General features: G+C 36.6%; 1 protein-coding gene across 2 annotated transcripts in view; it reads right to left on the reverse strand.

The window, feature by feature from the left end:
- The window catches only part of LOC107795963 (uncharacterized protein At3g06530), a 32,804-nt gene extending 17,453 nt beyond the window's left edge, over positions 1-15,351 (reverse strand). Inside the window, exons 1-21 of one of the 2 annotated variants that reach the window (XM_016618672.2) lie at positions 15,038-15,351; positions 14,683-14,896; positions 14,482-14,577; positions 14,288-14,405; positions 14,043-14,216; positions 13,414-13,584; positions 9,605-9,660; positions 9,408-9,497; positions 9,184-9,329; positions 6,035-6,117; positions 5,796-5,915; positions 4,869-4,943; positions 3,847-4,015; positions 3,627-3,760; positions 3,440-3,532; positions 2,698-2,878; positions 2,294-2,385; positions 2,039-2,191; positions 1,802-1,955; positions 386-519; positions 94-175 (exon numbers count right to left, since the gene is read on the reverse strand). In XM_016618672.2, coding sequence (XP_016474158.1) covers positions 94-175; positions 386-519; positions 1,802-1,955; positions 2,039-2,191; positions 2,294-2,385; positions 2,698-2,878; positions 3,440-3,532; positions 3,627-3,760; positions 3,847-4,015; positions 4,869-4,943; positions 5,796-5,915; positions 6,035-6,117; positions 9,184-9,329; positions 9,408-9,497; positions 9,605-9,660; positions 13,414-13,584; positions 14,043-14,216; positions 14,288-14,405; positions 14,482-14,577; positions 14,683-14,896; positions 15,038-15,191 — 2,689 coding nt within the window. In that variant the 5' untranslated portion in view covers positions 15,192-15,351. Of the gene's footprint in view, positions 1-93; positions 176-385; positions 520-1,801; positions 1,956-2,038; positions 2,192-2,293; positions 2,389-2,697; positions 2,879-3,439; positions 3,533-3,626; positions 3,761-3,846; positions 4,016-4,868; positions 4,944-5,795; positions 5,916-6,034; positions 6,118-9,183; positions 9,330-9,407; positions 9,498-9,604; positions 9,661-13,413; positions 13,585-14,042; positions 14,217-14,287; positions 14,406-14,481; positions 14,578-14,682; positions 14,897-15,037 lie in introns of both variants that reach the window. The other variant, XM_016618671.2, reaches the window with a different exon arrangement.

The following is a 15,351-nucleotide window of genomic DNA, read 5'->3' on the forward strand; positions in this document are numbered from 1 at the left end:
AGAACAAATATGTTGATGTGGGAAAAATGCCCCGCACAAAAGTGGTACAAAAAACTAGAGGGGAGTTGACTGACTTATGACGGAGAGGAATACCATTTTTAGATCTGGATAAATTAATGCGTGACCACAAGGAGAGAAGTCCTTCAATGGTGTTCATTGCTGCTGTGCGCACATCCTATATATAGAAAGAAAAGTATGTCGCTTTATACGTGAAACAGAACACCATCAAAAGCATAGGCAACAGAATGTTTCCTCTTTCCTCTGATAAAAAAACTAGCTAAAATGTGTCCCTTTTTACAAAAGAGGTCAACATGAAAATTTACTAGGAAAACAGTCTTGAGTTGTTTTGCTGAAACAATCTAGATCTAAGAAATAAATGGGAAACCTGGTTATCACTTGATAGCGGAACTAGGATCGAAGGAAATTCAGCAAAGAGTTGAAAAGTGAGACTCTCATCCGGACGAGCGCAAAGAGATGTGCAAGCATGAAGACTTCCGATAAGGACAGAAGCAGAAACTCCTGCAGGATCAAAACAATCCAAAAATATCGTAAAACAGAATAACACAAATCCTCAAGGAAGATCACAACGGAGCAGTGAATGAAAAATTCTATACAGTTAACTGGACCAGAATGGCCATCCTCGCCAATTTCATAAACATCAAGGAAGCATCTCTGCCACTATAACAATCTATTATTCAAGCAACTGTCATAGGCCCCCTTTTCTGAAACAACCCTTTCTTAAACTTCAGCAGACCTCCCGCTATTGGCAAAATTAGGAAGTTCAATCACTTTCAAAAGTTATCCTAAAGTGTATCTTTGCCGTCCATCAATTTTGTTCCTTGATGTGCAGAGTTCATATTTCACAAGTATCCTTGAGAGACCATACAAGATACGCATGGTATATCCATACTCTTCAGAGCAATATCTTCCCAATTACAAATCTAGAACTCACTAAAAAGATTGACAAGGTTCTTTTCTTTAGCTGGGTTGATCTTACATTATCAATTTAGTACTGATTTAATACAGAAGGGATTATGGTTTTTGTGCCATGTGAGGAAAATTCAGAGAAAGAGAAAATTAACAAAGAAATCATTTTTTAGCTGGAGAAAAGGAAAGGCGATAGACTGATTGCCCAGAGAGACAAATTGACAAGGCTCATCTCCGGAGAACTTGTACGAACTTCAAATCTTTTAAAAGCACATTTACTAGCTTGGCTTCTTAACCTAAATTTTACATATTATAGATGAGGTTGAATGTAGTTTCAACATGCTTGTATTCTACAGATGCTTTTAGAAGCTAATGTTCTTTAAGAGCTTGCATAGCAACCATTTCATTTGAGCAGAAAAACTTGTAATTCAAAGGACCTTAATCTCAGAAGAAACTACCAACATTACGCAGAAAGGACCTTAATCTCAATAATTGATGAATGACAACTGCATGAAAGGAACTTTTTTTAATCATTAACTAAAAGAGAAGAATATTAAAAGGGATTGAAGGTAAAATTAGTGATAGCAACACATGTTACCAAATAAACAAGAATGTAAAGAAAACATTGTCAAAATCTCCCTCAGTAAAGAACTTTGAGAGAAAAGTAAATTTACAACTCGGAAAATCAATATGTCACCGTGGGTTATTAACAGCAAATGTAAGGCAGGAGCCTTTCCAGGAATTCATATTCATAAGGGTCAAGATAGGACTACTTAAAAAGGACGGATGACAATTACAAGGAACATAAAAAATGAGTCCGTAATAACAACACTCATACAGAATGATGAAGAAGTTAAAGGATCTGTCTCAAAACCTTCATCAGTAAAGAACTCTGAGAGGAAGTGCGATGTCTGGATCTTGCATTTTGCAACAACATTACACAGATGCTTCTTAAAAACATGGTTCGTGCTGGATACAATAAGGACAAACAGTTCCCGAAAGCAGCATAACCAGCTCTCATGCTTATCCTGCAAATGGAGACAGGAAACACATCAGCTGACCAAAATGCAGGAAAAAAATAGAAAGTAAAAACAAAAAAAGGGTCACCAACCAAAGGTCCTGTTTCAGCTGCCATTTTATTAAATGATCCAAGCAGCCTCCAAAACAAGCTAGTAAGAATTTCACCATTGAGTACTTTCGGGTTGGTAGCATCCATATGTTCAATAAGCCCATCAATGTCTCCCTCCCATACTCCAGGGTTGAACTGTGATTGTGTAAGGTAGGTAATTAGCAAAAGATGGCGCCAAAAACCAAGCAGCATTTATCTGCTGCTGTGAATGGCAAAAAATTACAGCATAGCAGCTACCACTTCTGAAATATTCCCTGCAGACTCGAGCAACTCCCACTCCATTCGGAGGATCGGAAAGCAAGTGGCAAAGAAGGTTGAAAATCGAGCATCTCCTAGCAATGAAGGGGAGGAGCCAAAAGTAAAAAACACAACAACATTTTCCAAAAGAAAGTTGCAGTGATCTAACATTAGAATTCTAACAGTAAAGAGCAAAAGTATCTCTTCAAATCACTCTACACCTTTGTCAAATATTAAAAATTAGCTTGTATAGTCCTGAGTTTTTGAAATTTGAATCAGTAACAGAGCCAGAAACTCTCTAATAAGGAGATTGAAGAAAATGCAAGAAGGCAACACCATAGTCAAGAATGAAAGACGAGGACAGAGTGGAGCACTAGCGCATCAAATCATAGTCATAAAATTACCTGTTTCGAGCAGCGTGAAAGATTGCAACAACACCAACAAGAACAAGGTTTTTGACAGTTCCAAGGTTTTGCAGCATTCTACCAGCCAAGGAAAATATTCCTCGGGATGTGTTGACAATGCTTTTGCTAACACATTAATGTTTTCCACGTTCATTGAGGATATTTTCCCAGAATCTAATTTCTAAATATAAATAAGAAAATTCAAGATTAGTTCAATGATCATTCATTTTTTTACCAAATTAAAATAAGAACAACAGGTTCGGTTTAAGATTTTTCACGATAAAGTCTTTTCGTAACAGTTGGGGCATTCCAGTCAACCTCCCATTGCCCCCAATGGTAAAGAAAAGAGAATGATTTAATTTGTAAATGGAATAGGCTTCTGCAATCATTTATTTGCTAGCTCACTAAAAGCAAGTCTCAAAGTTGATTTCTGCTAACATTATGTTATGCACACATATTTTTACATCCGAATATAAAGAAAAGAAATAAACCAAAATACTCATTGCAAAATTAAATAGCAGTTGGAATTTGTGACTACCTAGATTACTATGTTCAGATTCTACAGAACAATTACAGCGGCGGTAAAACACGCTATGCGAGAAACGGAGCACAACTGGAAATTCTTAAAACTTAAAAGACTTATTTAAGGTTTCAAATCAAGACTGGCAATCTTATCATTATCGGATGAACTGCTATACGACAATAAACAAGAGATACATGGCAATATAATAAAAACCATTACCTTATCCAGTAGAGAAACACTGACCAGATTCTCATAGAAAGGCCACTTCATTTGCTTGGCCATTTCAACCGCTTTCAAATTTAATCTCTGGGTCTGTATTAAGCATCAAAAATAAATAAAGTAATCAGCAAGCTAATTATGCAATATCTGGGGCTAAAAGGGAACAAGTGAAACTCTTAAATGAAACCTTTGGAATTATTATGACAAAGGGTAAAACTAATGACGCCACCATCTTCACATATTCATCCTCATCTAGCACTGTAGCATGCTGGAGGCAAGACAGAGCAACGTCAACCGCCACTGAGGCACCACGAGATGCACCTGTAATTTTGAGGAGTTAATGCGAAAATGCTGCATATAAAGGTCCAATTTAGGACAAAGTTCACCAAATGCAAAATTCAACATACTTGATGCTAATATCGCAATGCATCTTTGGAGCACATTCTTGAATGCATCAATACGAAGTGGAGCACTTATTATTTCGGGCAATGCCTCTAGATTTAAAGCTGCCTGAACAACAGTCAAATCTTCATCATAGAGCCGGCGTAGTATAGCATCTTGAATGGTGCCAAATCTCTGAATGGAAGAGCAGATATTAGGGAAATGTAGTGGAAAGTGATTCAACAATAGACTAATTCAATGCACCTCATAAAATATTAATGCAGAATATACGAGCACCAAATTCTAGAGAAGCTCGCATAACAAATAAAATAAACCTCCAAATTACAATTATTTCAAAAGACACAGCTGCACACAACAACCAATTAATATTGCAAAGTCATGTTCCAGTAAAACTTTTAAAGCACAATTCCTTCAAACGTTTCAAATGGTGCCAAGTAACACAACCAACAAAATGAAGACTAGAGCTTCCCAAACATAGTACAAAGGCATTTTCTTCCCCATTACAGTACAAAGCCATGTCTTGTAATCTGTAAACATCCCAACTGAGGAAGTTAGCATTCAGCAACCACAAAATTGGGAGCATGCTTGATGTTCAACAAGCTACATAAACAGCTGAATGTCAGAAAGAAAATCATCAAGAATCGCATCAGTATAAGCTAAAATTTTACAGCGATGCTGCGGTCTTCAACATATTATCTCATTTCGCTTATGGTAAAAATGGCCCAAAGATGAAGTCACCCCAAAAATGTTATGTCAATTATTCATGTTAATAGTTTGATAGGAGTATATCTAAAATACACAAAAACTGAAGATCTGCTCAATGCCTAGGCAATTCAGAATACAGCTCAATTGCCAGAACCTAAAGCTTTGCAGACACTATCACAGAAAGAAGAGTAACAATACCAATTTTGCTTATGATCTATTGGAGCATCAATTTCTCTCTGCATGAAATCAAGGAACGGCAGAAAAGGACAAATAGTTGAGAAAGGGAGTACAACATATCTAGATTAATGGAATGAAGCATTACCTGAGAGTCAGCTGCTTCAACATTTAACATACCACGCACATCCAGACCCAGAAGTGCAGATCGTCGAACCTCTGCCTGCAAGTAAAACACAAATAAATGCATAAAAAATAATAGTTTGTACCAAAAATAACAGGATTTGATCTCAGAAGTTCTTTAAAACAAGTAAAAGTACAGACTCATAATGATCTATTCTTTAAAACAATATTTACAAAGTACAGACTCATGATGATCTATTCTTTAAAACAACATTTACAAAGTACAGAATCATGTAGAAGAAAACTGATTTATATTGAAAAATGACTGCACTTCTTCAAACGCCAATATCACTAGGTTCATCAACATTTACAAAGTACAGAATCATGTAGAAGAAAACTGATTTATATTGAAAATGACTGCACTTCTTCAAACACCAATATTACTAGGTTCATCAGTTGAAGAACTCATTCATACTGGTGAAGTTTCTTAAAGATGGGTGACTCCATTTTCCTGGCTAACTTTTTAACTCAAAATGCCAACTGGTATGCAACACGGATGCTATCTTTCTGTCTGTTTTAATTTTTTGTGAACTTAGGCTGTTTTTCTTGCAGCTAGAAAACTAGCAATGGGGGCGAATCTGCACCCATTCCGGTCTATTTAGTGGAAAATATCATATTACCGCCAACAAAGTGCTGCTGCTTTGAAGATTGCTCCCAATTATCAGGGGGAAAAACCAAGGTTGCTCCCAATCATGCAGTCATGCTCATGTCTTTCATGTATTTGAAGATATGAAGTGCAAAAAATATCCATTCTTTTTTTGGGTAAAATATCCTTTTACTTTATCTTCTAGCAACACAGCACTTACACGGAAAAAGATAAGAGGAAAGTAGCCAGCCCAAAAGGTAAAGCCATCAAGTAGAAATATATAATATGGAAAAGAAACAAATATACCTTTGGATGTTCCAAGGAAAACCAAACTTTTGAACCAGATATTTCATGTGAAAGATCCAAATTACAGTTCAACATCCTGATAACTATTTCATAGTCATTTTTGGACCGCAGTTTAACATCCTGCATGCAAAGAAGAAAAAAGATATTTTACACTAAACCACACAATTACCCCATAAATAAGAAAGGATCAAAAACATCTGAGGATATGGAGATTGGAGAGGCAAGCAACAGGCATGAACCTCGATATATCTGTTAACAGCTTCACGTGACTCAAACAGATATTTCTTAAGGAGAGAAACCAATATCAGATTGCACCGGCTCCCTGACAATTACAAGCATAGAATGATATGAGAAAGAAATACAGGCGAGCAAAAGAAGAAAGAGGAATATTATTCAAGAACAACAGGATCTGAGAAGCTTGTGCTTATTCAGATATGCAGGTACAGAACATCAAGAATCTACATCACTAAGGCTGAGCAAAGTAGTAGTGTATTACTTGCATGTTTCTTCCCATAATACCCCTTAACCACTACAAAATAAAAAGGTAAAAAAGCCACCACCTAACAGAATGGGAGTTTATTTCATTTCCACTCTGCCACTTATTCCCCTTTCTCCCCCTCCCCTTCTCTTGCTTCTTTTCTTTGTACCCAAATACATTTTTTTCCTTTTATCAACATTTAATAGATATTGTAAGCACAGACGCTCAGACAGTGTGTGCCTACTTAACTAGTTATACCATATATGACATTTATGTACACCATGTTGCAACATCAATAAAAGTATTCTAAATGTAATAGGATGAATAGATGGTGGGCATGCTAATCTTAACATAAAGTAGAGCTGTATCTGCAGGTGCTGAATCATTGTCCTTCAATATTCTCAAAGATGTGTTAAGCAGCTATGAGATCATATGAGCTACAAAGTCTAGAATAAGTATTTAGTTACAGAACATCAAGAATCTATCACTAAGGTGGGCAAAGTACTTAATCAGAATGCCTTTATAAAAGGTAGACAAATAGTAGATGCTGCCCTGATTGCAAATGAGAGCGTGGAACACTTTATGAAAATGAAGACCAGAGGTGTAGCCTGTAAACTTGACCTTGAGAAGGCATATGATCATGTTAACTGGTCATGCCTGATCAACGTCGTGAAGCTAATGAACTTTGGAGGTAAATGGCTTGAATGGATCAGATTCTGTATTTCCACAGTCAGATTCTCAGTTCTCATTGATGGAAGCCCTCATGGCTACTTCAAATCCCAAAGAGGACTGAGACAAGGTGACCCCCTATCACCTTATTTATTTGTTTTGGTTATGGAGATGCTGAGTAACATGCTGAAGAAGGCTGAACTGCTGGGTTGGATCAGAGGACTTAAGGTTGGAAGAAGGAATGGTGCAAATGTGATGCTATCTCACATACTGTATGCTGATGACACTTTGTTGTTTTGTGAGGCAGAAAATGAACATTTTCTATATCTCAGAGGAATCTTACTGGCTTTTGAAGCAGTCTCTGGGCTGAAAGTCAATCTGGGGAAGAGCAATATTTATAGCTTCAATGCTGATGACAACATAGAAGAACTAGCAAATATTCTAGGATGCCAGACGGATAAATTCCCTACAGTTTATCTAGGATTCCCCCTCGGGGTGAGAAGAAATGACCAAAGTATTTGGCAAGGTGTTTTGGATAGATGTGCTAAAAAAATGACTCCATGGAAGAACAGTGTCTTAGATGGGATGCCATCCTACTTAATGGCTTTATTTCCTACGCCTGCTGCAATTGAAAAGAAATTGAACTCCATGAGGAATAAGTTTCTATGGGATGGAAATAATGAATGTAAAAAGATTCACTTAGTCAATTGGCAGACAGTTCTCAGAGATAAAAGAGCAGGAGGCCTAGGTGTCAAGAACTTGAGACTTCATAATAAGAGTATGATGTTCAAATGGTTGTGGAGATTTCATAGTGACGAAGAAGCAGCTTGGGTTAAAATAGTTGAAGCTATTTATGGTAGTCGTCAAGGATGGAATCCCCCTTCAGTAGCATGTATACTAGAGGGGGAATTTGGAAAGAGGTTTGCAAATTATGGGAGGAGTTCAAGCAGTTTACTGGTTTGGAGGTGGGGAATGGAAGAAAGATAAAATTTTGCAGTGACTTATGGAATGGTGAGGAATGTTTGAGAAATAAATTTCCTGTTTTATTTAACTGTTGTAACAATAAGGATGGAGTGGTGACTGGTTTCTTCTCAGATTCTGGTTGGCAGATGTATTTCAGAAGGAATTTAAATGATTGGGAGATAGAAAATTTCTGTCAGATACTTTCTCAGTTGAATTCTACCCACATTGATCATAGTAAGAAGGATTCATTATTGTGGAATGCTAGTAATGACAGAAAGTTCTCAGTCAAAAGCTGTTATAATTTGTTAAGGAAAAATGCAAGTCACTGGGAACCTAATTGGCCTTGGAAAGTGATTTGGAGGAACAAAGCTCCGGTAAAGGTTGCATGTTTTGGTTGGACTGCAGCTTGGGAAGCTTGCCTTACCCAAAATAATCTTCAGAAGAGAGGCTTTGTTCTGTGTAGCAGATGTTAGTTGTGTGAAGAAGATCCGGAGACTACTAATAACCTTTTCTTGCATTGCAGATATGCTAGACAGTGCTGGGAGCATTTTTTCAATTTATGTGGGATTTTCTGGACCATGCCTCAGAATGTCAGGAACCTTTTGAATGGTTGGCAGTATCAGAAGACACATAAAGCACTTAAACAGATTTGGAGAACCATACCTCTGCATATTCTGGACTATTTGGCTAGAGAGGAATAGAGCTTGCTTTGATGGGCAGAAAGATCATATTTCTAGAATAAAATATAAGTGTCTGCACAATCTATTTCTTTGGTGTAATAGTAGTTTGGTAGATGATATTGATCATTACATGGATTTTATGGAGTTACTTAGAAAATGTTGTAATTAACTGCATGGATATTCCCAGCAGTTTTGTACTCTTTTCTGGTACCATCTTGGTATTAAGTTAATAAGCCTTAACCTTTTCAAAAAAAAAAAGTACTTAACATGTTTCTTCCCATAATACCCCTTTAACCACTACAAAGTGAAAAGGTCACCACCTAGCAGAATGGGAGTTTATTTCATTTCATTTCCAAGAACCCCTCCCCCCCCCTCTTCCCGCCTCTCCACTTTGTTCTTAGTACCCAAATATATCTTTTTCCTTGTATCAACATTTAATAGAATTTAAGTTAAGCAGTCATTCAGACAGTGTGTGCCTACTTAACTAGTTGTAGCATATAGGACAATTATGCACATCATGTTGCCAAATCAATGGAAGTCTTTAAAATGCAATAGGATGAATAGATGGCGGGCATGTCAATCTTAAAAAAATGTAGACCTGTATCTGCAGCTGCTGATTCATTGTCCTTCAATGTTCTCAAAGATGTGTTAAGCAGCTTTGAAACTATACGAGCTATGAAGTCTTTTAAAGGAACCATCTCTACTACAGCCAATAAAGTCCCATGGCACAGATCATCGTAACAACTACAAAACATAAAACATTAAAGTCAAAGGTGCTAGCAAATAGAGAAACTCCTCAGCAGGTAAAGCAGCCATTCCCACCTGTACTCGACAAGAGAGTCCAAAAACAAGCCCAGAAATTTCTCTGTGTTGAACACCTCTGCCAATTCACTTAGAAGTCCCGAAATATCCCTTTAGACAAACAGCGAGAAACAGGATTCAGAGGCTAGTTATAAATTTCCAACCAAGGCAACACGGGTCTAGTATGTTTGGTATATAAGCAGGGTACAACATAATACCTGATGTCCTTAAGGATATCAATGATCTTCTTGGGGATAATTTCAACCGATTGCAACTGCACAAAATGATTTTAAACAGAAGTACGAAGTTAGAGCCATAGTAACAATTCCTAGAACTCTTAGGAAATTCAACCAGCGTGCCAATTGCCAACATTGTAAAAGAGAAGGATATGTTCCTATCTTATTCGTTATGCAATCAAATAAAGAACTAGTGGCACTCTATCTGGAGAATGGACTGACAGACAGTCATAATGACATAGATACAGATGAATAGAAGCAATATGCTTAACATCGTCTTGCCATTGGCAAAACTGTAGGCATTCAGCAATCTAGAGAAATACCTATAGACACCAGAAAATCCCAAAACAATGTAAACTGGATCGCAGCCAAAAGAAATGAAATTTGAGAAGGAAAAGACCGTCATCTTGGGAATCTGATCCTTCATTGATACCCAAGACTCTACTTCCAAAGGATAACTCTCTTGCATACAACAAGTCCGTTGTTTTATCATAACTAGTACCATCGGTACGCCACTGCTTGTGTACCCATATTAATGAGTATACAATCTTAAAAAATATACAAATATTTTTAAACAGTGTGTTTAAGTTATACAATAAAAATTTAAAAGGTATAAATTCGTTATGTGCTTTCGCAAGTATTCATCAATTGTTATTCCGGTACTTATGCTTGATAAAAACAAAATGATACAAAACAATTGCCTTTGGAACAATTATGTTTGGATTACCTTGTTTAACATTGATCGGTCGGATTTGTGTGATTAGAACATAAATACATCAATTATCATGTAAAGGAGCTTAAGTGGCCTTTATTTTGACGGATGTGTTAAAATCAATTTCGTAAAGTTTTCCAAAAAATAAAATTTAAGTTTGTAAAACTGAAAAGCGTCTTCGAAATTTTTTAAACTTTTTGCAAAAATTGAAATTAATGCGCTTGCTCGATAAAATATTTATAAAAAGACTAGTTTATGGAGAACTTGAAAAAAATCAAAATATAATCTTTTTCACCTACTGTTAGAACGAATGCCACCTTATTTTGATAAACAACGGAAATTTAATTAAAACCACAACATCACTTTACTACTGATTTTCCTTTTTTCCAGTTTTGATATTACTTGCCTTTTACAAACTATAATATTACATAATTTAAAAATGGAAAGGATTTAAAAGGTATTTAATATTAGAAATTCCTACATATTTCAAAGAAAGGAGGATTTAGTACACAAAATTTAGTTGATCTAGAACTCCTAAATTTTAGGGAAAACTCAATTGATGATTTTGTCCGATGCAAAATTTTATTTTTGAAGGGCAAAAAAGTAGGTCAACATTCCACCAAGGGCTTTCGTGCTTTTAATATAGTATAGATACTATAGATAGATGAAGGTCCAAGATAGATATGCATGCAACAACACTATTATTAACTTATAAAGAAAAAAAAGACAAGTTATCCTTCTCAAAAGAACAAGTTATCCTTAAAAAGAAAAAAGACTAGTCATAAAGCAAAGATATGCAGGCATGCAGATAAAGTCCTCTTTTACCTTTTATCTTAAATCTCAATTGTATCCAAAACTCTTATCTGGAACCATGCGTCAGAGGGAAAATACATAAGATACAAGACATCGTTATGTTAATAGACAAGGATACTCTCCAAAAAGTTATGTTGAAACTAATCCTGTTCAGCCATGTAATTCCAGATCTCATGATTTACGAAGCTTTCTGGAAGGTGATCGATGCAAAACATGGGAAAAGAGACAACTGGAGCACTAAAATTGCAAATTGAGTAATGAATTTTTCCAGAGGATCCACTTCAAGCCTGGTAAAGGAGAGCACATCAAATTTTGGAAAGACATGGCTGAATAACACAGCCCTCATGGATGAATATCCTAACATTTTCCAAATCGCCATGGACAAGAACTCATCTGAGAAGGTTTGTCCAAGACTGGGAGATGGAAAGTTTGATGGAAATGCTAGCAAGAGTGGAGAGCTACAACATTGTTGAAGATCTTTCAGACACTGTGTTGGGGTAGCAAGGGTATCTTCACAACCAAAGATTGTTACAAACAAATCTGCACTCAAAATCAGGTGATTGATGCATGGCCACGGAAATTGATATGGACCAAATTACCTACTCCCTCCGTTTCAATCTATGTGAACCCATTTGACTGGGCATGGAGTTTAAGAAAAGAGAGAAGACTTTTGAACTTGTGGTGTAAAATGAAGCACATATATTTTGTGTGGCTATCAATCATTGCATAAAGGTAAATTGATTCCAAATAGGGAAAGTGGTCATTCTTTTTGGGACGGACTAAAAAGGAAATAGGTTCACATAAATTGAAACGGAGGGAGTATTAAGGTTATATGCTTCAATTGGATTGCATTATATGAAGCTTGTCTAACACAAGACAACCTTAACACGAGAGGACTCCAGCTGGTCAACAGATGCTATCTAAGTAGGAGGAATAAGGAAACTGTCAGTCATTTGTTCTGCACTGCCCAGTGGCCACTGATATATGGAATATGTTCTACAGTATTTATGGCTTTAGCTGGGTTATGCCACAGAATATGAGACAGGCACACATTAGTTGGAGTTTGTGGAAAGTTGATAAGGTCATCAAGAAAATCTGGTTGATGATTCCTGCAGCTATTTTTTGGTGTTTATAGAGAGGAATAGAAGATGTTTTGATGGCATCTCAACTCCAAATCACTCTCTTAAGGCAAAATGCCCACTTGAATTTTTTCTGGACAAAAATGTCCCCAGTAATTAGTACTGGACATTTTTTGGACTTTGTTAGTACTCAAGTCCTAGATTGACACTTCGTATAGGGCCTAACTTTAATGATAGGGCCTAACTTTAATGATTTGTTTTTGTCTTTTGTAACTAGGCGTCCTGTAAATATGTACGATGCATCTTCTTGATGCTTTTTTTAATGAAACACCTTACTTCATCCAAAAAAAAAAGGAAATATTTCTGTAAGCCGATACAGAAAAGTTACCTTTTTTTAATTCAACGTAATTTTCTATCAGCAACAAAACGGTGTCAACGATAATACAATAATAGACTAATAGAAAGACACCATTTACCCCCTGGAACCAAACAATAACAAATAAGGAAGCTTTCAACAATTGCCCATTTGGAAATCAAACAAGAAAGTTTATTAGTAACCACCACTCCGCTACTTAGACTGGTCAAGCCTCCCTTTATTCCTCCAAATCGAGCGGGGCCCCAAAAAAACTCTACATGTGATGTTTCGAAAACATAAACATGTGATTTAGTAAATTAGAACCCATTGTGGGGTTGTTGGCCTAAGCTTTTAGAAATTGTTGATAGTAAAAAGAGAAGCATAATTCACAGGCGCTCTTGAGCTCACTTAATATTGTCTAATATCCGTTTGGATATCTAGCTGTCATAAAATATATACAAGTAGTTAATTCTTGGTTGATTCTTTAGTATCAATGACCATACGAACAATAACTTTTTAAGGTAACTCCGTGATAAAGAGCCAAATAAAAAATACAAAACTATCATAATGATCGGGTGAAGAAATCAGTCATTTAAGTCCAGAATGCTTTCCAGTAGGACACAACATGATTTGCATATGACAATATATCAGAAAGAACCACAAACTACCATCCTTCTAATCCAAATCAGAGGGAACACATACTGAAAACACTTCTATGCATCACAGCTTCACGAGTTCACTAACAAAACTATTTTGTTCTAGATCCTGGACACCGGCAGTAATAAAATTCTAGTTCACCTCTGATACCAAATTGACTGAAACACGCTGATACCTGGACAAGATTGATTAGGGCCATCAAAGACATACGACACCACTGCAAGTCAGTAGAATCTCTTGCATCTGCTCGAGCAATTTCAGCAAGGGAACGCATCAAGCTTTTGACAACTTTAGGGGACAGAGCTACCTTATCAGCTAGTAAGCTTACAATCATCAAAGCACCAGCCTACAAAAGTCGAATCCCAACCACAAGATCAATGAATGTTCTATGGATTGAAGCCTCTAGAATGTCTAAATATAAGGATATAGCTTCACCGCAGAATATGTTTCACATTTTAATCAAATAGTTAAAAGAGGAAGCTACAAGAAAGACTCTAGAAATGTAAGTTAACATGAACGGAATGCAAAAAAACACATCAAATATGACTGTATTTCCAGTCTCATTTCACAACATGCATAAATCTCTGTTCGAGTAGCACTAACAACCAAACAGAACAAAGGTACATTACAGCCTCCATATCTATAAATTACAGGTCAAGCTAGCCAACCTCTACTCTAGAGTATCAAACAACGCCCGATATCTTTACACTAAGGAGCCCTTGGTGACAAGAGGCAAAAGGAAAAGAATGTCAAGAAGCGATTATAACGTAAAACAACTATCACATACAAAGCCACTAAGCTAACCTTTTGATCGGCTCCTCCTCTGGCGCCTGGTTGAAGTCCAAATTCCACAAAAGGTAGGACTCTCCTCACTACGTCACTGTCTATAGTAGTGAGTGATCCTAAGACCTCAAAAATTACAGCTGTACAAAAACCAGTGACAGGCCTTGATGGCTGAACCTTCTTTGATGTTGACACCTAAAAATTTCCACTCACAGAATTTGTAAAACATCAAAAAAAAAATCAAAATGACCATCACGTATACATACATAATTGCACAAAACGTCTAAGATCCCCAAATCACGTATACTTTGTTGCACAATAATCTTCCTGGGGAGTGGTGCACCGGAAGCCTTAACTCCTTCAAGAAATTTCCATTTGCTATTCCTGAAACAGGCAGAAGGTATTATATTCTTCTATCTCATCACCTCTTCCACCGAATAACAAGCATTAACATTCTTACCCAGTGTCTATTAGTTGCACAACCCGAACGAATACATGTGTGTCATGGTAAGGCAAGGCACATAAAATTAATTCTTCAATATTATACATGTGAATTCTGTTGAAAAAAAACAATGACGAGTTAGATATAGAACAAATGTAACTAGCATTTGTATTTGGAAGTGCCAATAAAGAGTGCGTGCACAGAATTAAATTAGCTTACTTGTATCTACGAATCAAGTACTCTAATGTCTTTAGAGCTGCTGATAACTCCAAATATCCTGATAACAAATGCAAGTAGGAACTAATTGAGGCATTGATTCGGTTGTTTTCGTCAATGCCCATCAAATCTCTATCCAACTCTCTACTCCCGTAACTAAACAAGTCATTTTTGTACTTGTTAAATTTTTCTTCGATGCTTATTAACACCTCCAAGCCTGAATTGCATATAAGAAACACCAGCAAAAGCTTCATTTAGATGATGTCCAATACAAATGAATTATGTTAATAATAATAACAACAACAAAAGCAATGGAGGTCCAGCTAATTATTGAATATTTTAAAAAATGGTTTGGGACCTGAGAGAGCAATGTTGAGAATGGCGTCGAGCTCAATATCAGCGGCTTCTTTAGGGTCAAACAAAATTGAAGGCCGAGTGAATGGTCGTTTACGCGGCTGCTCAGAATCCGGCACTGCTAACCGCTGCAGTTGAGCAACCAGCGAAGTCGCCATCCTTAAACCTAGCTATAACCTCTCTTCTGCAACGGCGTGCGTAGTGATTGATGGTTTTCTAAAGCAAAGAGTCTCTTTAGTTTTAAGCCTTTTTTGTTAACGTGAGACTGAGACTGAGGGAGAAAGGGGACGGTGTTTGGGGTTTAGGGTTTTAGAATCC

This window comes from Nicotiana tabacum, chromosome 4 (genome assembly GCF_000715075.1).
Source record: "Nicotiana tabacum cultivar K326 chromosome 4, ASM71507v2, whole genome shotgun sequence".
NCBI lineage: Eukaryota > Viridiplantae > Streptophyta > Magnoliopsida > Solanales > Solanaceae > Nicotiana > Nicotiana tabacum.